The sequence below is a fragment of the Apteryx rowi genome, unplaced genomic scaffold, assembly GCF_003343035.1.
Source record: "Apteryx rowi isolate R43461 unplaced genomic scaffold, aptRow1 scaffold_554, whole genome shotgun sequence".
Classification (NCBI taxonomy): Eukaryota; Metazoa; Chordata; class Aves; order Apterygiformes; family Apterygidae; genus Apteryx; species Apteryx rowi.
In genome coordinates, this window is record NW_020450821.1 from 203,957 (window position 1) to 231,159 (window position 27,203).

The window sequence follows — 27,203 nt, forward strand, 5'->3', positions numbered from 1 at the left end:
CTCATTCAGGAGTTTATAAATATCAGCGTGCTCTAGGCTGTGCCCGCTGCTGCTCCCCATCTCAGTCCCCTCCCTGCCACCGCGCGATGGCTGCGAGGTGCCCCCGTGGCGAGGGGTTTTGTTAGCAGCTGGCAGGATCCAGCTGTCAAGCGGAAAGGAGGCAGCCTTGACTGTTCCCGCTCCGCAAAGGCGAGGAGGGGGCGGCTGCATGGCAGGGAGCGTGTAGCATGCCCGTGGGCAGGCTCGGCTGGGCTCGCGGAGGAAATAGTAGCACGAATAAAGCTGCTGCGGAGCTGCCTCTCCRTGCCTGCGAGAGCCACGCAGGCAGAGGGAAAGCTGTCAGCCAGGACCCTGACCGATGGTCTGCGTAGCAACCCTTCGCTTAGATCCTTCCAAAAACCTCAGCCACCCACCTTTTCTGCTCCTTCAGTGCTGAGAGAAGAGCAGATGAAGGAGTCGGGCTGCGCAAAGGTGCCTGGCTGGATAAGCACAGGAGCTTTAGCTAACCACTGCCCTGCCTTGCCTCCCGCCCCACTTTCAGCTCATCTGTTGTCCTCACATCCAACTGCTGATGGTAAATCCTTCCTCCCCTCTCCTGTCGGGCACTCCACAACTGGGGAGGTGCTTGCGGTATCCTGGCTGTCAGCAAGCAGGAGCCCACGGGCCACCGGACATACCTGCTGGGTTTGCTCACCGGTGGCTTTGGCTCGGAGTGCAGGAAGGTGGCTTCTGTAAGTTTTAACAGGCTGATGAAGCACTGCTAGACATTTAAGAGCTCATCAGCTGGGCTCATTAGACTGATTGAGAAGTTGCTTACAGCCAGCTGTTGAGACATGCCCCCGATGGTCTGTAAGGTAGCTTGGGTGCACCATGCTCCCGTCCTTATCCAAGCCAGCACAGCCTGAGCCAGTCTGCCCAGAGCCCCGGGTCGCTCTCAGCCATCGCAGCCCGGCTGCAGTCAGTGCCCGGGGAGGGGAGACGAGCTGCGACACAGGTGTCTGCTGCCACCCCTCCAAAGGCAGCGTCACAGCAGTCTGGCATGGGCTGGGTAGGGTTCTTCAGCCCTGTAGCCTAGGGAGAGCTGGCTCAGGTCAAGGGAGCAACCCGAGTTTCAGGTGTGTGGAGGGGGTAACGCTGCACCGAGGGAAATGAAGCTTCATGCTTGTAGATGAAACATGTTTGATTGGGGGTCACTGAGCAATGATAAGCCTGGGACCTTCTGCAGCCTACTTTCGAGTTTCTCACCTAAGGGATAGTCAGGCTTGAAACTAACCCTAACCTTGAAACTAGCACACTGCCCCCCTGGGAAAATACTGCCGTGTTCTTGCAAGCACTGGGGACCCGGTTGTGCTCGGTGCTGTACGAGCAGCCAAGCCTGCTCAAAGCTTCGGGGAGACAGATTATCATCTTGGTTTAACATCTGATAACCACCCTCCTCTACTTGCTTAAGAGGGTAGCACAGGCTGAACGTAGGAATCAGAACAGGGTTTAGTCAAAGGTATAAGGTAGAGCAGAGGCATCAGGCATCACACCCCCAGTCACTCCATTGCCTGCTCCCGTTTCCCATTCCTCTTTTCCATTTCAAAGCCAAACTGCTTTTTCTCCTATATTGTGTGACAACGGCTCCAAACCACCCTCCTGAAAGGAATCTGTGTATAACACATCTACGTATATCCAAAGAGAGCGAAGCAGAGAGCTCCAGCAGAGCAAACCACTGGTGTGAGACTGGAAAAGGAGCAAGAAGCTGGTGGTTTTGACACATCCCCTCTCAGTTCTACAGGGTGAACAGCAGTCACCTCTGTAACACCCAGGAAAGGCAGGCCTGGCTGAAGGCCTCAAGCCCAATCTAAACTCCCTTGGACTCAGTACAAGTGAGACCTGACCATGGGAACGGCTGCAGTTTATGCTCTCTGCTGAAATATGTTTTAAATGCCATTCTGCAAGACCATTTCTGTAGCAATTTGCTGCTCAGCCTGGCTACGAAGAGCCCTGAGCAGGCTCGTTCATTCAGTGCCTGCAATATTGACTCTTCTCTTTACTGCAGCATTAGAGAACATTTGTCATCTCTAAAATGAATAACTTCACCTCTCCTGGGAAGGAGAAGGTTTGCTTCAGTACTGACATTTCCTACACCCAGCCCACAAACCTGCTTCGAATCCCAGATGATGCTCTGGGAAAGAAAGCAGGGGCTTCAGCTTCTTTGCTTTTTCTGGAGAGCAGTGCTCTAGCTTTGCTTGTTCCTCCCCATGCACTTTGAGGGTACCTCTCAGGCCCTGCAGTCCGCAGCCGCTCTGCGGATTCCCAGTTCTCCCATAGCACTGCTCAGTCATGGGCACTAGTCAGGTGATTTGGCTACCGAGTCACATCCCTGCAGAGTCTCCTACAGTCCAGGAAGAGAGAAGCCTGGGAGATGCTCTCACCTCTGCCAGGTGCTGATCATGTTACTGTACAATCCAACATCCCAACTCCAACTGCAAGTCTTGCTCAAGTCCCTTAGGAGCAAGTCAGCACCTCTGCTCTCAAGCCAGAGGAGCCTTAAAAAACCCCAAGCCCCCAAAACAGCAGTATCAGAATAAGAGAGTAGTGCAGGCTTGCCAACTCATAGTTCAAAGACTGACGAGCAAGGCCCTCTCCTTCTGTCCTAGAGAGCACAGCATATTTAGCAATAACATCTGCCTGTTTGCCTAGGTTTCTGGAGCTTTTTAGAGGTGTTTTCAGGCCTTTCTAGGGAGATCCAAGAGCCAGGAGTGCTTTCCTTTGGGAATTTCAGCCTTTATTAACATAACTATTTCTGGGAACCAAAGCTAGAGGAACAAAAACCAGCCGTTGCAAGATGTGAAACAGAAGAGTCATCAGCATTGCCAGCAGCAACCTTTCTGAGAGACTGGAACACCCAATACACAAACCACTGTATAAATATTGTTTTTTGCTTTTGGAAATCCCCTTGTTTGGAGACGGGCCACTCTGATGTCAGGAAACCCAGCATAGCTCAGATACAACACAGCAGCAAACTGCACTGGCTAACCAGCCCTGCAAAGATGCACACCAAGCTCAGCCTTACAAGGAACAACTAGTATAGGCATCTCCGCTAGCATATTAGTTCTTCTCTTAGCGGACCCAACTGCAAGGGAAACTCTACAGCTTTGCTTCTGGATATGGCAAAAACATTCACAGTACCCGATGCAAGCCGCCAGGACTTACCGGAGCAAAACAGCTTGGAGCTGTGGGTCTGCGGCAGAGTTGCTCTTTGGGTGATGAGCTCTGGCCCCACGACAGCAGTAATGCAGAAGCAAGGTCTCTGCCATGGTAGGTGCTGGAGAAGTACCACTCCTTCATCATAAACTGGGAGCTATATGGAAAGAACCTGGAGGCTTTGAAGACCAGAGTCATCTCCAGGCTGTAATTAGTTGCTCACTCCCCCCACCCCTAATTATGCAGATGAGGGAAATGGCAGAACCCACCAATCTCCATGGGAGGGAGGAGGCTGCACCAGTCCCCGCCTCTGTGCCACTGTGGCCAGGGACCCCGTGCCGTCAGGGCTGGGGAGCCCAGGGACCCCTTGCCACCCAAGGGAGCCCCCAGCCCTCCCCAGCATCACCAGCAGCAGTCGGGGAAGGTGGTAGCCCAGTGGGATGAGCATGCAGCAGCTGGTCTCCGTGGATGGGGAAGACCAAGGCAGAGTCTAGAAAGGGGCTGGCTGTGGGTCAGGGCTGTTGCAAGATTAATTAATCTATTAATTGGAATCAGATCAGCAAACGAGGATGTGATGGCAGAGACACCTGGACACTACCAGATTACCAGCCGGTCAGCCCCAAGGACCAAACGCACCCTGAGGTTGTTCTTCCATTTTCAGGGAACAAGAACAAAATCCCATCTCCTTTAGAAGAAGATTTTTGGCTGCTTAGTTAGAAACAACCCCCCCAGTTCTGGCCAGTCAGTGGCACAGCCAGCGCGCCTCTGTTAACGCTGTCTCGCTGGGTGGGTGCAAAAAGTCAGAGCGCTCCGGTGAGCACAGCGAGAGCGTGAGCGTGCCTCCAGCGCGCCCACGGGCACAGAGGGTGGCTGACTCGCAGGGAGCGGAGCTGGCGTGGGCGACTTGGGGAACWGACTGTAGCAAGGAGGCATGCACGGCTTCGTTTGCTGGGGACCCTGTCCAGCTTGGCTCTTCTGGTGGCCGGGAGCTGTGTCAGCGTGGCGCTTGCTCAGGAAAGGCCACCAGCAGCAGGAGAGGCAGTGGGAAGTATCAGTTAGGTGATTTTCACGGTGCCTCTGGCTTGAAGTCTTGATTTTTTGGTCTGACCGCTTGCACACAGCCAGTACTTGGACGCTGACTTTAAGCTCATGTGATAACCCCAACCTATGCAACCGTGCAGAAGCTCAACCCAAGAAGAAATGGAAGGAGGTGCTTGTTTCACATGAGGCAGGGCAAACTGACTCTATCCGTGCTGCTTTCTGTTCCCGTGCTTTGCACGGCACAGGCCAATGCACAGCTGAACCTGCCGCCAAGACCTCTCCTGGTGCCAATGCTAAGAGTGTGTTTGCTGCTGTGCTGGTCTGTTTTGCCGCTGTTCTTCATAGGTACCACAGGTGGCACGGTCAAAGGCTGGCCTGTGTACTTGGCTCATTTGATCTTCAGCTATTTTTCTCTTTTTTTTGCCTGTAGCAGTGGTTGGAAAGAGGTMTTTTCACTCTTTTTTCTCTCTCTCTATTCCAGCACAATAATGGGAACTCCTGCATTAAGAGCAGCAGTGTTAGATTACAGAGGAGAGATGGCAGAATAAATTGGGTTTGTTAAGAAGAGCAAATAGAGTTTTGTGAGCCTGCAAAGCAGCCTGGTGGGAAGGGCTTTGTTCTGAAGGGGGCCGGGGCCTGGCACAAGCGCTGCACAAAGGTCCAGCTGTCAGGACGGGTAAAGACGCACACCTGCGCGCGTGGTGGTAGCTTCTAATCATCGGCTGAAGCTGCTGCACCGCACACGGCCTCTGCCACCCGAGCCAGACGAGGCCCCTTTCATTTTCAGGCTCCCTGCAAGACAGCAGCTGTTCAGCTTGGTTTGTGTAGGCAGGAGGAGCGTGGCTCGTCACATGCCCGAGACAGTATGTTACAGGCAGTGGCATCCCCGCCAGTTCCTACTGCGCGAGAGCTACGAAACAGGGGAAAGGCCACGCTCAGCATCCCCTGCTCCTTAGCTGCCTTCCCTCGGCATCTGCTCCTGCTGCTGCCAGGCAGCATCCTCGGCTAGGCAGGCGTTTGGTCTGACTGCACGCAGCAGCCGTCTCCGCCGCTTACATAACGATACCCTCTCGAAAACATTAACTCTTCCTGGACGAGAGCTGTTCTAGTTCCAAGAGAGGCAGTGCTGCCCGGTGTCAGCGATTTGGAGCCGCTCCAACACGCTCCGGACAAGCGGCATGTAATGGGGACGTGGGGGGGGACTCTCATTTGGAGGCTGTGTTCCCAGCTAGACCCAACATCTGCCCCTTCCCGCCGCTGCAGCCAGCAGCGAACCGAATTGGGACAGATGCGCCCATACTTTGTGCTGCTCATCTCCTCCCGCGCGCACCTGCAGGCACCGTGTGAGCCGCGTCACCAGTAATAGGAAGCCGCTCGTCCAACTGACCGTCCATTTAGGCTGCCTGTGAGATGCCACCTCGGGTGAGCGGCCGGGGCTGCTCGGGAGCGGGGCTGCACGCTGCGTGCAGGCAGCTTCCTGCAAGCCCGGCTGTTGCAGAGTCTGCAGAGCGAGCCCAGCCTGTCACATGCAAATGTCAGAATAAGTTGCTACCTGCAAACAGGAACCACTTTATGAAAAGCAGCAGAGCCCTTCCCAAACTGCCACGGAGCAGGAATGCTCTGAATCCCCCGTGGGGAGCAGCCTGAGGCGAGGCGTAGCGCTGGGTGCGTGGGGCTGGGTGCGCAGCTGACCCAGTGCCGCGCTGAGAGCTGCACGGGGCAGATGGTGCTCGGCTGCGACCAGCCCCCCCGGGGCAGCGGGCAGGGATTTGACTGCGCTGGTCTCTGCCGTCGGAGCTAAGAGCCCGAGCTGCGCGGACGGCGCGGGCTGCTAGCTGTACCTCTCCCGGGCAGGCACAGGTTTCTCGGGGCTGTGGCTTGGCGTCCAGCGCAGGCCGGCAGCGGCAGGGCTGTTCCCTGGGCTGCTTGCCGTTGCGGCAGCCTTGCTAAGGAGACCGGCTCCATTAGCAAAGCCGTCTGTCCACGGGCGGGCGGCAGGGCCACTGCTCCGCCTGCTCCCGGCGGCACCAAGGCGGTGGCCCTGACCTGCAGAGGTGAGTGCACTAGCGAGGGTTAGAGCACGGCCGCGAGCTGTCACAGCCTCCCTTCTGAAATGCAAATGTGTGCACTCACCTCTGAAGAGATCCAGCTCTTCCATCTTAACATTTAAGACTGAAAGTTTCCCATTTCCTCTTCACTGGCTTTTGGCACATAAGATCTGATCTTTAGTCAAAATATTAACTCTTGGGCTCAGGAGGAACAAGGCGCAGTACTGGAGAAAATGAAATATCCTGGCACAGAGCAGAGGAGGGCAGGATTACGTCAAAGCCATGCGGCATATTCAGCGTTGTACTGGAGGGGAAGGTTATTCTGGGACTTCGGGACCCTCATCTGCCAGGGACACCTCAGACCGTGAGCTGCATCCCCTCGGGGCGGGGAGGAGGAGAGGCCAACGTCGTCGCCAGCACAAAGCCCAGGGCAGCCGGCCGCAGCCTGAGAGATGCAAAGGAATTCTTGTTTAAACTGTCCATCCTAAGCGGTGGCAAGGACGCGGGGAAGGCAGGGACGTTTCCGCTGCGGAAGCACCGGAGCGGGCAGCGCTGCTCTCAGTCCTGCAGCAGAGCTCCTGGAAGGAGCTGCTCTCTGGGCCATGGGGCAAGAGGACTGCGCGTGTAGGGAAAGCCTCCCTTCTCCACGCTGGTTATTACCCGCGGGTCGAGTAGGAGCTGGCATCGGGTACTGAAGGAGGCTGACTAAGGTGCTCGAGCAGCTGAGCGCTCTCCTGCCAGTTCCCACCCTCCCTCCGGAGCTGCCAGGCTGGGCAAGGCTTGCTTCCTCCGCCTTGCCGTTCGGTTAGACCGAGCGCGACAGGCCTCCGTTCTGGAGCTTGCAGGAGCGGGGGTGAGTCCTGCGGAGAGGCTCGGGGGCTTTTGCAGGCGACCTGTGAAGACTGCCCTCCTGTTTGCCCAGGCTGAATCCCCAGGGAAGGTTACCCAGATCATCCTGCTGGGGCTAGGCTGCACTGTCCGTGCCACTGCCAGGACTCGGGGGGCATTTCAGTTCGGGCAGTTACCTGTGGTCTCTCTAAAGCTGTGACGACAGAGAAGGAACTTGTTGCCTGGTCTCCACTGATTTCTAGTAAAGGGCAAATTCTCACTCACGCTTGAGTCTCTCGAAAATATCCCAGTCCGAGCATCGAGCTCATGGACTTCATCCCAGGCAACAGCAGATCTGCTAAAGAGAGAGTCATCAAAAGGCAGATGACATCAAGGAAGCAGGGAGGTAATTTGCTGGCTAATTTCCCATAATGAAAGCTGAGCTAAGACTAAATAACTGAGCAAACAAAGGCCTTGGGTTCAGCACTTTTTAAAAGAACCACTTAGGCTGACAGGCAGGGTCATCCCTGTACGCAGCCGGCGTCGGCAGAGCCGGCAGCGGCCCTGCCCTTGCTGGCGTTGGGTGGGCGGTGGGCATCCGCGCGAGTGCCATCCGGCACGGCGGGCTCTTGGCCAGCGGCCGGGGCAACGTGCCCCAGCAGCTGCCTGCTGCCCTCTCGCAGCCCAGCGGCACATTTGCAGGTCGCCCTCTGTGCTGATGTTTCCCGGCCCTCCTTAAGGGAGGCGCGGAGTTAAAAATCCTGTCTGGGTTTGTCATTTTGCCTCCGGCCGGCTTGTCTCAGCTGCACTGCTGCCTCCTCGGCCCACCCTGCCTGCGAGCAGTCCCGCGCCCGGCTTTGCTCGCTGCGCTGTGCACAGCCTGCCCTGCCGAGCCGTCGCAGCCCAGCCTCCCGGGACCCTCTGCCACATCGCCTGCCCGAAACAGCGGGACCTGCTCATTTCAGCCGCTCTCCCACGGCAGCAGAGAGCACATGAAACACAGCCCTTGGCCCAGGCCCAGGCAGCGATTCGCAGCTCTTTGCTCAGTCTTATCCCAAAATTAAAAGGCAGCATCAGCACCTGGCATTGCTTGGATCTGGTTTGCCTGAGCGCTCCCTCTCCGGAGCTCAGCCTGCAGTTTTCTTCATTGTTAAAAGACCTTGCACAGGGGAACTCCAAGTCCTTTCCCCAACCCTCCCCTGCTCGCCACCCTTCTGCAACCACTGTCCCGCTGGCCACAGAGCGTGCCATAAACGTACCTCGGAGGCAGGACTGCCTGTCCCATTTGGGTTCAGGACAGAGCCTAATAAAACCAATGCTTTTTTCTCTTTCCAGGTCAGTGTTGGACAGGCTGTATGAGACATCCCAGCTTCAGCAGTACGCAGTGTCCGTGTGCTCGTCAGGTGATTGGGAGCAGCACAGTTTGTTACTGAGCGTGAGTGTCCAAGTTCTTTGCATTGTCAGTAATAGATATTTGAGCAGGGATTTCCCCTGCTCAATCAAAGGATTTTATTCCTTTGAAAAAACATTACTTCCATTGCTGCTCCAGCTGGGTGTCTGCAGCGGAGGAATCCAGAGGAGGCACTCAGCACTCACAGCTACACAAACATCTTCATGGCAGGCTGCAAACTCTTGCAGTGCTGGCACCTTGGGCCCATGGTTTCAGGAGCAGCTCAGGTGGCTGCCAGTAGGGAACAAGCCACAGAGGATACCATGTTATGCTCATTAAGTTCCCATGCTGCAAAAACATGCCAAAAACCTGCTGGCAGCATTACCAGCTGCTGCTGAGACCTACCAGCCCTTCCCAGAGCACTCAGTGCAGACGGACTGCTGGGCAGTTGTGTCAGGATTGTGGGAAGCCGTAGTCAGAGTATTTCAGCCCTTTCAGAGGGTCCGGGTTGCCCTGCCCCCAAAGAAGTCTTCCTTAGGAAACATGGGATGGGTAGTATGTTGGGTATAACCTACACTTCCATGACCAGCATCACCCCCTGGGTAACGGCAAACACTGAGGACTGAGGGTTGTCTCCAAGGCAGAGTTAACGGCTGGAGGGACAGGACACCCTCTCGCCCAAGCAGCTGCATAGGTAGCAAGCCACTAAGCATCACCCAGATCCCTTCCGCATGGGGCCCAATAACACCTCTGGTGGGCTCAGACATACCTGGGAGATGGAGCAGTAACTCCCCACCTCATGCAGACAAGAGCCTCTCCCAGGGCCAGTCTCCAGCTGGAGAAGGCTTAGGTAAAGATGACATGCAAACTACTAACACTCCTGGGTTTGTGCCCTTGCTTGTGGCTTCTCCACTGGCTTTGGAGAAGACCTAAAGGAATGGGGGAAATAAGAGCAGGTGTTTAACTTCTTTTGCCTTCTTTTTTAAACTCTAGCTATTGAAATAGCAGGAGTGCCCAGATCTTGTCCTTCCTGGGATCCATGGTAGAGGTAGCCAGGAATGGGTGGCTCAAACAGGAGAACCCAAGCCTTTACAGAGTCTTCCTTCCTCCAGAACATTAGTCAGTAAAGCATCAGGAAAAGAGCTTCCTTTGACCCTGCCTCTGCTTTGGTTTTCCTCTTAGCTTCTGACATAACCAGGTCACTCTTTCCACAGTTTCCCAGCCTAGACGAGGGCTGATTACTGATCTAGATGGACATGACTCACTGCCTTTTCTAATGAACAACTTTCCTATGTTTATGTGCTTTGGCGGGGACTTTTGTGTATCTAATAAAGGAGGGGGATAGCACTGGGGAGAGGGCAGGGGAATCTAAATTGCTGGTATCTGTATCCAACCTGAGATGGTTCTCACCATCCCCTTGGACTCCAGTCAGTTGTGAAGTTGCTGCTTTTGAAAACAAAGAAAACAAACTAATCTTCCACGTGCTCACCCAAGAGACATGCTGTCCAGGCCCACAGATAGGCTGCCTAAGCCCTTGACAAGTAATTGGAGCTAATAACACTGGGAGATTTTTGTTAATATCTGTCCAGGCAACGCCTGGGGGCCCCGTGGTAATAAGCACTGCACAAACCAGAATGACCTTACCCTACAGAGGTTTGCCAGCAGGAGGCTGTCCAGGCCACAGCAGGGAGAGTTGGGTTTTCCTTTCCTCTTACGTAGACAGGGTCTCATGGGACAGCTGCCCTGCTCATGTGGTGTTGCTTGTCTTTTGCAGTGCCTAAAGGGAGGAAGCTCTTGCTGTTCTAGCACCACCAGGCCAGACAATCCTTCCCTTGGCTGAAGATCACATTGGATCTCTTCCCATAATGGAAGCGTGAGTGCCAAGATCCTCCATGACCTCCAGAAGCCACAACTCCTTACCGAGAACTCTGATGGCTCCACGAATGCTTTCCGAAGGTGCCCTTGGGGGCATTGCCCAAATCACCCCCTCGCTGTACCTGAGCAGGGGCAGCGTCGCCTCCAACCGGCACCTGCTCCTGTCCCGGGGAATCACCTGCATAATCAATGCTACCATTGAGATTCCCAACTTTAACTGGCCCCAGTTTGAATATGTGAAAGTGCCTTTGGCTGATATGCCCAACGCCCCCATCTCCCTGTACTTCGACAGTGTTGCTGACAAGATAAACAGCGTGGCACGGAAGCATGGGGCCACCTTAGTCCATTGTGCGGCTGGCGTAAGCAGGTCGGCCACCCTGTGCATTGCCTATCTGATGAAGTACCACAAGGTGTCCCTGTTTGAGGCTTACAACTGGGTCAAATCAAGACGTCCCGTTATACGCCCCAACGTGGGCTTCTGGAGGCAACTGATAGACTACGAGAGGAAGCTCTTTGGGAAGACAACGGTTAAAATGGTACAGACACCATATGGCATCATCCCAGACGTTTATGAGAGAGAGAGGAGACCCCTGATGCCTTACTGGGGAATTTAATGTGACTGCAGACAGGAAGCACAACAGAAGGGACTCGCTGTTCTGAGTCTACCAGACTGGAGACATTCCCTTCTCTTTCTACAGCCAACTTTGGTTCTTTACCATACAGCAGAACCTCAACTAATTCTCACCTCACTAACCTGCAAGGCCAACAATTCCCTTCAAAGCATTTCTCTCTACAGGGATTCCCCAATCCATATTTCTCTGATTTAGCAGAATAAGGCCTCCTTATAAGTTTATTCCTTTCATAAAGCCTCTCTCCCTTTTTTAGTCAGTTTATTAGTATCCTACAAGGAAAGGCCTAAAAGGCATTTGGCAGAGTTAATGAACAAAGTGACGTTTTGTGACGCGGTAGCCTGGATATTTCTTTAATAGCTTGTTTGCTTCCTTGCAAAATCCTGTAGTGGCTAGGGAGCGGCACTAGCACAGAATGAATGAGGTCCTACTCTTAACACAGTGGGTTTTCCTAGGAGCCAGGAAAGGAGGAGTGGAGAGTTGTGTTGCTAGTGCTGACGTTTTCTTTAACATCTGTAGTAACTCTCAGTATATAGTGTTTGAGATCTTTAGTCAGCTCTTAATCTGTATTAAAAGTCAAAAAAGAGTGAAGTCAGTCCATGTCGGCCACAAGTAAAATAAAATTTAAATGGTTCAAACCAAATAAATGCAAGGTCCTTTTTCACTCATTCCATGCCAGGGCAACAGTCCTGGAATACATTTACACTTCTGAAAAATACTAGTGTTTTCTGTGGGTGGAGAGTAAACAGAGATCTTGTCCAAGCGTGGGTCAAGACAGAAGCGAATGGTTAGCCTTTCCCGCACTGGCCAGCCAAAGAAATGTTTAGGAAACTGTGTGTGTAGGGCCACCTTCCAAAGGGGCCGAGCTGTGTTTTCTAATATTCAAATCAACCAGTAAATTGGAAGTAGGTAAATCTGCTTGATTACTTAGCTCTAAGTATGGTCGTGATCTGCCTTAGCCCATTTCTAAATCACTTCATTATGTCCTCAAGGTTATGTTGCATTCTAGAATTATTCTACGCAAAATGGCAATCTATTAAGCCTCCAGGACAAAGATGGCTTTACGGAGAAGGCTTTGCCTTGTTGTGTTTATGATGAGAAGGATTCCAGCTTGAGCAGTGGGAGAAAGCTTTCAATGGCATAGCAGCTGGATCCTGAGTGTCCTTCCCTCCCTTGCAGATGGGAGGATACTGGCTTCGTTAAAGCATGTAACTGGACCACCAGGAGGATGAAGCAAGTTAAGTTCCCTGATGAGACATTTCTGTCCTTTGCTGCATCTCTGAAGGAGGAATACAGATTGCTGGATGCTGAGATAGCTATCTGATTTAAATGAGATTCTATACTTGTAAAAAAAAAAAAAATCAATAAAGATTAAACAAGAACATGTGTTGGCTTCCTATTCAGAACTGTGCTAACGTATCTGAAATAACAGCGAGAATGTGGTTTAACTCTGACCAGTAGTTTTATGCAAATCTCAAATTCAAATTTGGGGGGAAAAAAAAAAAGTGATCTGTTCCAGTCATTTGGTTAATCAGTTTACAATATATCTAGGTGTCCCACAATTCCTGATCCTCATCACAAGAGCTAGGCCATGAATGTGGCTTTTTCAAAATTTGTTTCTTCTGGAGTCCCAACTGAACAGCTAGCAGCATGGTTTTAAAGAATGCTAGAAATGATTACGGGATTTCTCCAGACTGAGCCACCCTGTGCGAGGTTTACAGTATAAGCAGGTTTCTGGTTTCCCCAGACTAAAAACCACTGGACTGAAATCAAGAGAGTTATCACTGATGTAAAACCATGTGAATGGCCTCAACCTCATTTGGATCATTAGTAAAACCAAACATGATTGGAATAAGTCTAGATTAGAATGAATTTGATACAGGCTTTGATAAACTCAAACCCAGAAGTTTGTTTTCACATTTACTGCAAAGAGTTTTACCAGACCGGGCAAATGCCACTTGCTTGAAGTTACTCACCGGGGGAAGGAAACTGCTTAGCAGTTTTTAGGCTCCAATGAAAGGTCCAGCAAGGTCAGCGAAAGGACCGCTGTAGGAGTTGGCAGACTTAAAACTGGGCCCGAGGCCATTTACTGGGGGCTTGGAGGCCCAGTGGCACAGGACAGCGCTCTCGTACCCTACGGGCATGAAAGTCAGGAGGTCGGCTAGAAGGTCAAGTTACATTAACACCAAATTCTGCGCGCAGAGGGATCATTGTGAAAACAGTTACTGCAAATTTCTCAACGTTACAAGGGAATCCAAAGCATTCAAAAGAACTTGCCTACGTGCACGTATAGCCCATTCCCCCTGCGAGCCCTTCTTTTGTCTCTTACCTGTGTTACACTTCAACAAAAACACAAATGAAAACCCACGATATTTCAACACAGTTTTTTTAAAGCGGTATCGATACACAGATCTCCGTGTCCTTCAAGACCACGAACACACTGAGCTCAGTCCTGCTGAGGGAAGTTCTCTTCCTGCTTTTGCAGATGAGCAAGAATGAAGTTTTGGCCCACCGAAACTAAAGCAAGTTTTGCCATCAACTGCTTGCGGTTCAGATTTCACCGGCTGTGTCGCTCAGCGCCCTGCTTTCGGTGACAAACCAGGGGACGCAGCAGACTGACTCCGGCTGTTTAAATAATACACTCTACTCTTATTTCTCTGCTTTTATCATGAGCTCAACTGCACAAGGGAAATGGTAAGTTAGACAAGGAACTAGAGACCAAGAATGAGGACTAATAATTAGTCTAGAGACATTCTGAAAGCATGACATTTTAGAGGGAAAGATACTTTAAAAAATGAAATCTGCTTTCACAATTGAACTTTACCTAAAAATGGACCATGTATAATTTAACAGTATTTTCTATTATAAAAACTGGAAGGTAAAAATTCTCCATCTGGGGGAGGGGAAGATACTAATGTTCAAAATAGAAAGCATCAACATTGCCTTTTAAACAAAAGGGAAAGTCAGACCTATAAAAATGTAATTGTCTAATAAAGCACATTATGAAATAAAGAATTCATTTGAAATACTCATTAGAGATGAAGTAGAATGGTATTAATACTTATAGGTATTTCTTTCCAAGAGTTCCTTCTGTGTTCATTCCAAGAGAAGATATTTTACATAAGTCTGTGTTTTTCCCCCTCAATGTCTAATATTTCATGCATCCTTAAATCTGTAAAGACCAAAGAAAGGATAGCCATTAACATATCGACTCTCCGATGGCCACAGTTTAATTCAAAATTGCTGTAAACACACCAGCTCAATTTGAGGGAAAAGTCCTTCCTGCTCTAAATAGGCTTTTCTGAATGGAAGATATCTTAATTGTTTGCAGAATATTTTATATATGTTATTAGGTGAGACATCTTTTAACTACTAGCCACCCAGAGTATTTCACAAATATGGCTTCATTATGGCTACGGCCTTTTTGGTCAATCTTTCAAAAGTTCTCCCGAGACACGGGGAGGTTTCGCCCCGTCCACGCGGGCCGGTGCCCGGAGCGGGCGCGTGCTCGGGAGGCGACAGGCTGCAGGCACCAACACCACCGAGCAGCAGAAACGGACGCTTTTTTGCAGCTGCAGCCTGGAAAAAGCCACTTCACGGTTTTGTCAGAAATGAAACGAGTTCTTTATTAAAAGCAAGGTTTCATGGATCTCAACAAAGGATTTATAAATCATGGCAAGAATTAAGGGAGTAAACAATGTACTAAAAAGTCAATTAATAATAGTTATTCTCACTGGATTTAAAATATCAGGAGCGACTCTAACACAACACAAACTGAAACAGCTCCAACTACTAATCACAAAACCACTTCTGTAAGACAAATAACACTCACCCAGAGGAGAAAAAAGAATCACAATGTGAAGGGAAATTTTCTGAACGCTTCTTAAAATTATGACATTTATATTTTAATATTGAGAACTGGAATTAAATACAGGCCCAGAGAGCAAAAACATCTTTAAGAAAAAGCAATTTGTACAATAGCAGCTCTTACTGAAAAGGCAGGTTTTGTTTCAAGTTTAATTAAATTGACATGTAATTAGAAAACAGTGTATTCCTTGGGTTTTCAAGAGCTTCTCCTTCTCAACCTTAGGTTGACCTTCACTATAACTTCATATTTATTACCCAGTTTTCAAGGAGGAGCTGCTCAAAACAAACCCAGGTGAAGAGAAGCTGCTGCCAGAGTTGAAAATTCAGTGGAATGTTCAAGTGCAGAAGGTAACAACTCACATGCAACAAATAGTCTTCAAATATGGGTCAACAAGCTTCTGAGGATACTGAAAGCAAAACACGACGATGAACGGATAGGAAAACAGGTTGGAACAGTTTGCTCACTAGCACTCCTACTGCCACGGAAATGATAACTTCAGTTGAAACACACTACGATAGCATAGAAGCATTAGGAATACAACTAAGCAAAGTGATATATAAAATAAATTAACCAAGCAAATAATCTCTTAAACACCAAATATACACAAATATATAGAAAAGTCACTTTCCATAGGTAACCCCAAGGCAGATCCAGATAACACACATATTAAAAGGAAAAAATAAAAAATAAAAATAAATCAGGTTCCTCACATTTTCCTAGTGAAGGAATACATCCAAAAATAGAGTTACATTTATAAAATTCAACACAACCGAAACAGAAGGCAGTACGTGGATTAACCTGCATGCAAACGAAGCAAGGGAATGTGGTCTGATACAATGCACTGTAGAAAATACCGTAACCTTGGATACAGATTCCAAGGACACCGGGCCTTTGGCTAGCAATGCAATAGCTGAGATGCTGAATGCAACAGTGAGTCATTTTAACGACATGGGTGTGCAAGTGAAGTGATCCTCCTTGTGCAATGCCCTTATCAATGGTATCTACATGTAAAACATTCAGTGTATTCCATGACGTAAAGGTGTTTAGAAAAACGCTTTCTGCTTGCCACAAATGCATTACTATTGCCTGCTGCTTTCCCTTCAGTAGGGAGCGAGCAACTAGTAGTGTCATACTTCAGTAAGCTCTACTGCAATTGTAATTGTAAATGTCTATTCCTTATTTTTATGTGCCAAAAAACATGCTAGATACATCTTAGAGAAGGAACTTGCTTAACAAATACGTTACAAGAAAAACATCACTGAAAAAGATTTTTATGACAATATAGCTGGTACTGTATTTGAAATATTGGTTGCTTTAAGTATCATGTTGCAGCCAGTTTTATTTGTGGCATTCTCTTTTAATTTAAAAAAAATCCTATCCAGTTAAGTGTTCAAGAACTGTGGTGGAAACCCATGCTAACAATAAACTCCCTTTTCCCAATACAGTATTTTAATAAACAATAGCCTTTACATCAGCTATATACTCAAAACCGCTTGAGAAGCCTCCTTGCTAGCAGCAAGACTAGGCATTTGCTTGAAGCTAGACAAAGCTTATATACTTTTTATAATCCAGAATGCAAAAGTGAGTGCTAACTTACTACGCTAAGCAGACCTCAAGTATCAATGGGAATACTTTCAGTAGTGATGTATACAGCAGTTCCCAAATGCGAGGAAAAACAACACGTGCAGTCAAAAGCTATGGGGCAGACTACTGTAACCGTTCCGTAGCTAATAAATAAAATAGCATTCAAAGAGCGACTGCCCTTTTTTGATAATTACTGGGCAACAGAAGGCAGGCACTCACCGTCACACTACTGAAAACCTGCCACATGATTAGCTTGAGCTGGCGACTGGAGGCACAAGTTGCTTATTTTATTAATGAGCTAATTTCAGGCAGCGTGAAGATTTTAATCTGTGTAAATAAGGGCCAGACACCTAGCACTCTTATTAGCCAAAAATTCTTTCATTTGACATAATTAATAGTTTAATATAACTAAGCTTTTTATTATATAAATGAAGCATCATTTTTCTTTGTAATTTCATTTTCAGCAAATAATCACTGGTCAATGTCAGTTACTCATAACGGAGGCAAGATTCACTTGGAAAAGCTGCCGATATCTTTGGAGAGAAGGAAGCTTTTCTAGAGATGCGAGAAACTTAAGTAATTCAATGAGTTAAGAAATAAGTTGCACTAGATGCAAATACATCACGTTTTGTCCACTCTAAGCTGAATAAGACTGTGCAGTGGTAAGGCTCTTAAAATAATGACATGAAGCTCCCACGGGATTTAAAATTCTGTAGCTAGCACTACATCTGACTGCACTGTCATCTTGATGTTGTATCTGAATAAAAAAAACAACTCAGGTACTTTAGATTTATGGATAACATTTTAAGATAGCCTGATAAACTCACCTTTTACTGTCCAGAAAGGTGTACCTAACCCAAGCAACGAAATGGCAGGTTTGCAATAGCCTGCTTCAGAAAATTGCCTCCTTGAGTAAACCAACTTCCAGCATTAGATCACACCTACCTGTAGTAGGAGCTAAGGGACATCTTGTACTGGCAGTTTTAAGAGTCAAAAAAAACTATTATTACAGATAGCACTAGATTGCACCAGTTACCACAGGAATCCCATCAAGAACAGCATATTGACATAGAAAAAGGATAATACATACAGCAGCAAACAGTATCAACAGAGTCCAATTTTCAACAGTAATGCAGCCACACAACTACCTAAGGGTAACGTGAAAGGCATAACAAATCACATCCGTAGTTTAGGACAACTCCAAGAGGGGAATTTGTCTAGTATTTACAACAGAATAGCAGAGATTGCAAGTTCCAAAATCCAGCTGCCTATACTAAAGAATCAAGATACGATAGCAAAAAGTTCAACAATTTTTCCAAGCTCTTATTCCCCCATATTAACCAGTTATGTGTAGGAATACAGTGTAGTTTACAATACAGAACAGTAGAAATATAAATATACAATGACTCTCTGCAGTTCAATTCCTTAATCAACAATTCATTTTGCCTTGAAAGTTACTGTGGCTTGTGCATTGTAATAGTATAGCAGCAAATATTTAAAGAAAAACCATCATGGTCCATATACCAAAAATATTAAAGAGAAGACTTGTTTGCAAATACATATTTCAAGTATTTAAATGGTCACTTCCATGCAAATCTGTCTAGCATTTCAGTTTTTCTTGGAAACTAGGTATTATCTCATCTCAGAGGTTTATGCACTTTGATTAGCAGACTGGTTTGATACAAACACTAACCTACTTTCAGCTTGAGAAAGACTGAAATGCTGCATCTTGTGCCACGCTACATTTTTTTCCTGGTTATTTCTGAAGACCTCAAAATTCAAGTGAAATTCTTCATGGGGAGCTTGTATATTTGACCACAGCTTTAACCCATTATTGTACAAAGATCAAAGCCAAACATTTCAAATACTAATCACAGTTCAAAAAAGCCTTTCCACTTATTCTATCACATTGTTGCCCCAAGTGTCCTACATTATTAGAGCCTGATAATCCATCTTCAGCAGAACTCCTTTCAGAGCAAGTCTGGCAAAATGAGACCTGGAGGTTTTGGCTCCACACAGTTGATCCAGAAATTTGCACAGCTTGCATGGTACTGGTGCCCTCCATAAGCCAGTTTAAAGTTATCCGTTTCCGAATTAAAGGCCTAGAATAACAAGAATTGAAACAAGTGTGACAGTCTCATCTACTCCATGATCTAGAAACTAGAGTGGAAAATGGATATTGCACACGTATTCACCCCAGAATGGCATAGCATGGAAGAACCGGGACCCTCTCACCCTGAATAGATCATCTCTGCTTGCAGAAAGAGAGCAGCCAACGAACAATATTTTACTGCAAAATGTTTGCAGATGGACAAAACTTCCCACCATCATACCTGATGTCTACTTTTTCTGTTATAGACTGCATTAAAAAGAGTGATCTGATTAGTGTTCCATTTGATCTGAAACCTGGCAGTTAACTCACCTTGTTTCATGCACCTTCTACTAATTCTCCTACACACCTACACAAAGGAAGAGCTTCCTTCTGCCAGCCAGTAGCTAGCTACTGCATTTATTTCACTGGGTCAAATTTGCTGTGATTTAGACAAGTGCAACACTTGGTATCAGTGTTATCCTTCTATGTTTCAGGTTGAATTTGGTCCACTTTCTTCTATTAAGTGAACGTACTTTACAAAAGGAACTTCTGAACAGGGTGTGTAAAGCCATGAACAAACCTAAAACAGTCTGATATACGTTGCTAGGAGGAGATACTGCTTAGAAGTCATGGCGAACAAAAAAAAAATTTTTTTTTAATTTAGACCCTCTGAGATGAGGTTGATTTTTTGTTTTTCCTATTCAAAAAGAGAATGGTTAGCAGCTGTTCCTACTTCAAGAATGTTTCTAATGCTTCATGGCTACCTATTAAAAAGATATTCTAACTCTCTTCCTCACAACCCCAGATTTCCTCCATAGATTAAAAAAAAATGCCATTGCCTACTGGAAATAGCCCAAAGTCAATATTTGCAGCAAACAAACTAAGGTTTCCCACCTTCTGCAACAGACACACAGGCAGCTACAAATTCAGAAACTCACTGCGGTGAATTTTCTACCACACAACAGAAGTAGCACAAAAACAGAAAGCTATTCACAAGATACAAGCATGCAGACAAGACAGAGGGGAGGCTCTAGAGTATGTTAGTTGATCAGATCAAGTATTACAGTCACAAAAAATGACTAGAAGAAAAGGAGTCATGATTGGTACAATTGAGAATGACAGCTGAAGGCTAGTCAGCAGTTCAGCCTTCCACACTCAACTAAGAGAATGATTCTATAAAGAATATTTTTTTTACAGGTTCATACTTTTCTAGGAAGCTCTTCCACAGGTTTCTCTTCTTTCTGAAATAACGTTGAAACCAAAAAGTCAACAAAACTGTCGATAATATATTAACTGGTTGACATTACTCTGCACGTATCTTGGGATTCCCTCCCAGCTCTGCTAACTGTAATAGTTCCCTTCTGGCACGATCTTCAGAGATGCATCTCATAAAAAAAAGTCATTAAAAGTTTTATTTATTTATTTATTTTTTAAAGTCTCAATACCCCAGTTTCTTCTGCATTCTGAACAATTTAACTCCTCGACCCTTTATCCACAACTGGCACCTGTCATACCCCAGGGCCAATGAATATAGGCCATGGATTATCTGAGTCCCATCTATAGGTCAGATTTTGCCTTTGCTACTTCCAGTTACTAATTATAGCCCTGAAGATTTGTAAATATACCCAAAGCCTAAACACAGTCAAATCTAAATTAAAAATGAGTTTGACAACAGAGGTCATGATACTTACTTTACTTCTTGAATCCACATTCAGGAGGCATACCCCACAGGCAAGATCTTGGGCATTTTTAATGCCTGGACGCAGCATACAAGACGAGAAATCCAGTGAGTTTTCATCTGGCTAAAAAAAAAAAAAAAAAAAAAACAACAGTAAAATTTGGGCATTTTCAGTGACCGAAACAATTTGGACATCATGATAAAAATTATCTATCTTGTTGCTACAGAGAGGTATCAAACAAGCAACATGGCAGAGATTACAGAGGTTACATTTTCTCAAATTGATGCATGATTTAATCAAAGCCATTAGTATATATTTGCAAGCTTGCTATGCAATCTCCATCAACATTAAATTATAACTCTCAGGCTCTTGAAAAAAGACTATACAACAGAGGAAAGAATTTTTAAGTTCTATGTTCCCACATCAAAAGAGGAAGAAACTTTTGAAGAAAGAGCACAGGCAGCTGCTGTTACACTTCAACTGCAGCATATTAAGAACTGGATGAAGATAAACAGTGGTATGCAACAACTATTTGTGCAGCTGCAAGAAAACAAGACATTGGCCAGCATAGCTTTCAATAGCATTTGAAGTGGTATCTGTATCAGTGTTTATTGTCCTGAATTCCATATTATTTCCTCATCACAAAAGAGCAGTTGTTATTCTTTCTGAAGGTTTTTCTGAATCTAGAATTATACAGCAGTATAAAATGGAATATTAAGGCTAGCCAAACCATACAAGAACGAAGGTTACCAACTGTTTTATGTCATATACATGCTCAGGTTAAAGAGAGACAAAGGTTGGGAGAATAAGCCTGGAGATAAACAAACAGGAGAGCTCAGTGGATATATTAATTTTTCTGTTACACAATCCTACATTTTGGTCACAAGATAAATGGTAATTGAAATCTGTGTGGTATAAAATTGTTGAAGCTTTGCTTGAACGTAGCAGTATAATCAAAAACAAGCCCTAGAAATGTAAGAGGCTTTAAAAAAATTGTGTGATCACAGAACATATGTGTACTTTAAGCCATAATCTAGGTATGCTAATCATGCTCCCCCAGCTGAATGACTGAACAGTAACTGGAATCCTGAAAAAAGCTTACAGTAGATCAATCAAATTAATAAAGTTGCTCTAATATTTGTTTACCAAATGCATGAGTGAGGCAAACAAAAGAGACATATTGTAATTTGCAATGAAAACCACAAGGCTATGCATAAAATTACCTTATTAAAAAAAGTCCTTTAAAAGACAAAATTAACCTTTCCAGGCACATGCCTGTGAGCTAGGATGCTTCTATGTACTTAATTGGCACTTCTGCACCATTTAGGATCTGTGACTGCAATTTGAGATGAAGGTATGATTCCATACATCTCAGTGCTCCACGTGGAGAAATACAACAGAAAAGGAATTGGGAGTCCCTGCCTCTTAAATGACTTAAGAGGTACCATGCACGTACAAGAAGTCAGTGTTTGCAGCTCCTGGTGTGCTCAAAATTTAGCTGGACTGCTACAAGCCGGGAGCCACTGCAGCTCAGATGACATGTGAGCAAGCTTAGACGTTAAGGTAATCCCTGTAATCTTCCAAGGAAAAGCACTTTAAGAACTAAATTTTAATCCACTTGCTTAAATCAGGACAGAATATCCTGACAGCTTTTTAGATTATTATCAACACTGCCAGATTTCCAATAGATGAATCCTAGTCTATCAACTTCACCTGCCAAGTAGTAAAATATTGGAAGTGTAAGCTTCACATCCTGACACGATCTGTGTAACACACTGTCACCAAAAATACCTGCTTGCCACCACTATTTGTACTGGAGAGGTTTAAAAAGACGTAGAAGATGCATAAAAAGGGACTGATAGTTTATAATACCTATTGTGTAAGGAATGACCTAGGTCAAGATGGCTATTTCGAGCAGAAACCAAGCGTTCAGGGTCTCATTTATAAACAACTGTTTACTGAGGAGCAAAGATTTTTAGTTGGCCATAATTGCATTGCAAGAAGGGAGCCACAAATTAAGATGTTCAGTGAAAAGATCACAGTAACGACCCATTTATTGATGCTTGATGTGATGTATTGGTATTAACTTAAGAAATAAAGACTCCTTACGTATACACTGAGTCAAAAGGATGCATTATGCTAGACCATTTGAAGCACCTACAGACAGGTGATTCCCTGAGTTTTACGGTGGTTAAAGGAGGTCATTTTGCACATAGTATTTTCTGCAACATACACACAAAGTGCATGATATTTAATGGCAAGCTGATTTCTTGCTTTCTATCTTTGTACATTCTGCACCTGGCCCCCAACATGCCCCAGTTCCTCCCAGTTCCAGCCAGCTCCCAGCTTCCCATCTGGGGCTCCTTCTCTTAATCACTCCTCAGAGAGCCCCTCGCTGTCTCTCCCCTAACGCTTGCTCAGTTACATAGGAAGCTCTCAAGAGCTCCTACCAGACTCCTTTTGTCTCGGATCCATTGAGCTCTTTCTGACAGTTCTGTCCAGAGATGGAAAAACTATTTTGTCCATAGCAGGAACCAAAACAAACTTAGGCATTTCAAAATCCAGAGAGAAAGGAAAATACCTTAGTTATTCCTGCGCTGCTACATTGTGTGCTCCTGTATTGTGAGCATTAGAACTAATTGCAGGAATATTATAAAAATAACTTATTTCCACACTATTCTAGCTTCATACAATGGCTTACTTAAGTTTTATTAAATTTCCTTCATTGGAGAGGTCCACAGAAACATAGGATATCGCCTAATCATTAAGACACTAAGACAACATCATGCTTACACATAAATAACAGTTACAGAAAGCTTTAAACCTGATCCTACAGACAAGTGTATCTCTATTTTGCAAAAGGAAATAAAAAAACTGGAAAGTTAGTACACTGTGTGAAGTCACTTTACATGCAATTATGAGGTTTCTTCTAGAAAAGCCGTAGCTTATTTTTGGTCTTACCGTTAAAGCAGCAAGTGACATGAAGCTTATTAGGTTGTTCCACACTTTATCAATATCCTTCAGAAGCTGTTGGAGTTTCTCACTACACACAGCAGTTGCTTTGATACCCAGTTCAACTCTCTTTGTTACTCTATAGACTTCAACAACCCCTGTTGATATTAAACACAGTGGAGAACTGCAGATAAGTTAAGCTGCAAGCACACGTTCCTGAAACTGTAACTCAGAAATAGCAGGTAACAGGCAGGGCACGTGTAAGGTGGTGACGGATGGTTATTTCAAAAGTAACTGTTACATTCATTTAGCAGAAGAGTTGCTCATTATTTCAGTGCAGGCATAGATTAAGCTAAAAAATAATATGTTGGGAAGAGTGATCATATATTAGTATTTTTCAGAGGAGATCTTTTAACAGACATGATAAATTAACACATACCTAATAAATATTCCATGCCTTGAGCAGACTGGATAACTTCAGTGCAAACAGATGAACTACTTATTCCATTTAAGGTATCATTTGCTTTCTTTATTACCTGGTAGAAATGAATTTCATAAAATGGTAGTGTTATCTACCTTAAAGTACTTATTACAAACAAGGCTGTCACCAACACAAACTGTTTTAATTTGCCTTTTGTATTAAAAAAAAAAAAAAAAAAGCCACACTACACCACTTGATTTTATACATTCATGCTGTAAATCTAAGTTGATCAGGTAAAAGTATGAACCTTCAAAATTTCAATGCATTCCCTCAAATATTTTCATTACTAAAATAATACTTTTAGTGTATGCATGCTTTGGTATCTATTTTAATAAAAGCATTTACAATTTTTGCTCACACTCAAATGTAAAAATGAAATCTTAAGGAAAACTACTCTGGCTGTGAAACATCTCACACATTAACAAAAAAATAAGTGGTCTCTCCCCCTGCTGTACTGAACAGCCTTGTTTCTCAAAAAGCGCTGAACAGCCAGGTGCCGATATCAGTGTCCGTAACAGCATGCCTCACTAGGTCACTCGCAACACAGGAACACTAAATTAACTAGTCACTTGAAAATTTAGGTAAAAGCCAAACTAATAACAAGTGACAGGGAGATTAGCTGAGGAGGTGTCACTTCTGCTATGTGACAGCTTTGGGTTTAAAAATTGTAATCTGCTTAGACTGATTCACACCCTTTCTATGCTTATATGGTCTGAAACATTGAATAAAGCTGTACATACAGGAAGGAGGAAGTGATTTCAGAACAGGCGACGCACTTACTTGCAGGGCACTTTCCAAGCATCTTTGCCATTCATACGCGTACCTCTCACTTTCCTGTTTGAAAGAAGAAGACAGTCTGAATCCTGTTCCTGCACACTTTATCCTATCACAACAGATGTACAGAAGACGGGTATATAAAGCGACTATTTACAGGTTAAGTACAAAAGTATTTTTAATACCTATTTCTAATTGTTTTCATTCCTTAAATATTCTCTCTGAACTTTAAAATTTGGTTTCTGGGAGTTAAAACTAGTTTCAAAAGAAAAAATAAATATGAGTAGGTAAAAAATTTGAATTGCACATTCCTACTCCAGACACGTTTGTTGCAGTTCTACTGTTACCGAAATGGGGATTAGCAGAATTTAATCTGAGTTGTTTTACTATCTATTCTCAACACGAGTGAGAGAAATAACTATTACATGGCCAAAAAAGTTAAGCCCTTTCCCAAAGCCAATGGTCTCAGAGCTAAAACTGGGATTAGATTTTAGTTGTAACGAATTTCCAGTCACAAGCTTAGACAACAAGTTCAAGTTATTCTGACAGTTTCAGACAACAGGATTTTTTCCATATATCACAAGGCTTTAAAGACAAGAAGGAAGAAGCCTCCTTAATGAGTAGTTTCCAATCAAAACACCTAATCTTACCCAGGTTCTGTTTTAAAATCATGCCCTAAATTAAAAATAGCTAAAGCCCCCAACAGCTGGGATTCAGAACACCTTTAATACCACACTGATGGACATCATTATTGATTTACTTGCATTCCAGGTAATTCCTTACCTCGACTTCCCCAGTTAAGTCTTTGTATTTGTCTCTGATGACAGGCAGAGCAGGCTTCTCACTTAGAGTATTTGAACGATCTCTGAATGGTTGTTCCAAAACTGGTAAAGGTGAAGAGCGGCTTATTTCTCTGTCACCTAGGCTTAAGCTCCTTTTATGAGACCCTAAAAATGTTAGGATATAAACTAATTATTCTTCTACACATAAAGACAGCAACTATTTAAAATGAATAGAGTGGCAGCAAGCAATGTACTCCCACTCTAGAACAAAGCCTTCTGTTTACTCAGTGAATGAAGCAAATTTCCCCAGTTTTTCAGTTCTTACAATTTTTTGGTACAATAAGTTTTTATATCTAGAAAGAGGCCCGTTCCAAATGCTATAAAAACAGTGAGAAGATTCAGCTTGATTCCAGCAGTCTTTGGAACAATCCCCACTGGCCAATCTATAATTCAATTAGACAAATAAGCATTTGATAGACATTTGCATTATGAGCTTCTTCCACCCCAAACATGCCTACCTTGAACAGACAGGTCAAAGGTAGCCAGTTCACTCTTGATCATTTCTTCACTAGATTTCACCTTGCCTTGGGAAGTTGCTACCAAGAAGTCAAATTTGCTGATTTTTGGCTTTTCACTTTGGAATTCTCCAAAATCATCTGTGGACTCTTTTCGGATTTCGGAAGAGACACCACTAGCAAGGAAGTCTGCCTCTGGATTTGTGTCACTTGCTGCTGCTGCATCCTGCGCTTCTGATGAAGGTCTCGCAAAATCACCAAAGTCTCCAATGTCATCATCGCTTGGACCGCTGGATATCGGGCCAGAGTCTTTAAAGTTTGCAAAGGCTGCAAAGGGAACGTCCTGTAAGGCATCCTCACTAGAAAAGGTTGTCACTTTGGAAACTGTTGTCATGGTAATGTTTTCTGAACTGCCAAACAAAGTCTCCTTCTTCTGAAGGACTGAAGTGGCTGCAGAGGATCCGCTTCCTGAAGGCTGGACAAAGGAAGAGAGCTTCTTGCCCTGATGAATGTCGTCTTTGTCGGACCAGTCATAGCTTGCCAGGCTGCTGACTGCAGACCCACTGTTATAGCTTCCAAATGGGGCACATTTTAAGTCATCTATATCTGAGAAAAACAAACCCCTGCAATTAGAAGCTGAAGTTCAACAAACGTAGCGCTCTCTACACTGCATAAAAATAATAGCAACTTGCTAAGAGTCTTAAAGAACTGCAGAAGCAAATGCAGTGAATTGTTTCAGTGAGGCTTAAACTAGAGTTTGCAAAAAAATAATCTGAAAAATAGCTAAGCATATAATAAAAAAAAAACCTTCTGTTTAATAAATGTAAGCCTTGTCCTTTGAATATTGTCTTATATTTTAAGCTGAAAGTCACCATCCCATTATGAAGAGTGAAGAAACATACTAAAAAAAATATATATGTTTCTAGACAGTACACACCACACAGATCACCAGTTTCAGTTTTCTGATACTGGTTGCAGAATCTACAAGCAAAATGTAAACATTAGCAACTCAAACATCTTATCAAATTACTTCATCTTATCAAAACCAACCACAGAGCAAACTAGGCTAACGTTCCCATCCTCTCAGATAAAGGATCAATTAACTTCAGTTTTATATCCATGCTTTGATACAAATATATAAAGTATAAAAATGTGCAGCAAGAATTAAAAAAAAAAACAAACAGAAATGATGTTTAAGGTTATCAGTTACAGCAATGCTGCACGACTGACTCTTCAAGCTTACAAGTTTCAGGAATGACATGAATATTGCAAAGATCTTGTTTTAGCTTTTACATATACAGATAAGTATAGAGAAAATCCAATTATTTTGCAGAAAGCTCCAAACATTTATACTCACCCAGCAATTATATAGGCCAATAGGTTCTTCTCACTGCCATAAGCAGGTATGAGAAACACTCTGTTTGCTTACATTAAACCCAGCAAAGGAGACTACACAGCGATACAGGTTCTGCT

The 27,203-nt window shown here is 45.0% G+C and overlaps 2 protein-coding genes across 4 annotated transcripts in view; one reads left to right on the forward strand and one right to left on the reverse strand.

The window, feature by feature from the left end:
* Nucleotides 1–8,456: 8,456 nt before the first annotated feature.
* On the forward strand, nt 8,457–12,374 carry DUSP14 (dual specificity phosphatase 14). The gene is made up of 2 exons (XM_026081560.1): nt 8,457–8,544; nt 10,274–12,374. Exon 2 carries the CDS (start codon nt 10,392–10,394, stop codon nt 10,986–10,988), a length of 597 nt encoding a protein of 198 aa, XP_025937345.1. The 5' UTR covers nt 8,457–8,544; nt 10,274–10,391; the 3' UTR covers nt 10,989–12,374.
* A 2,234-nt stretch (nt 12,375–14,608) lies between these two features.
* SYNRG (synergin gamma) overlaps nt 14,609–27,203 on the reverse strand; it is a 46,745-nt gene continuing 34,150 nt past the window's right edge. For 2 of the 3 annotated variants that reach the window (XM_026081571.1, XM_026081570.1), the window contains 8 exons: nt 25,734–26,336; nt 25,217–25,380; nt 24,440–24,493; nt 23,618–23,714; nt 23,188–23,336; nt 20,239–20,349; nt 19,753–19,788; nt 14,609–18,557 (listed from right to left, as the gene is read on the reverse strand). In XM_026081571.1, the coding sequence (XP_025937356.1) occupies nt 18,426–18,557; nt 19,753–19,788; nt 20,239–20,349; nt 23,188–23,336; nt 23,618–23,714; nt 24,440–24,493; nt 25,217–25,380; nt 25,734–26,336 (1,346 nt within the window). In that variant the 3' untranslated portion in view covers nt 14,609–18,425. The remainder of the gene's footprint in view (nt 18,558–19,752; nt 19,789–20,238; nt 20,350–23,187; nt 23,337–23,617; nt 23,715–24,439; nt 24,494–25,216; nt 25,381–25,733; nt 26,337–27,203) is intronic. The other variant, XM_026081572.1, reaches the window with a different exon arrangement.

Excerpts from the sequence above, each read along its gene's own strand:
- DUSP14 (XM_026081560.1), top strand. The coding sequence starts at position 10,392 with ATGACCTCCAGAAGCCACAACTCCTTACCGAGAACTCTGATGGCTCCA.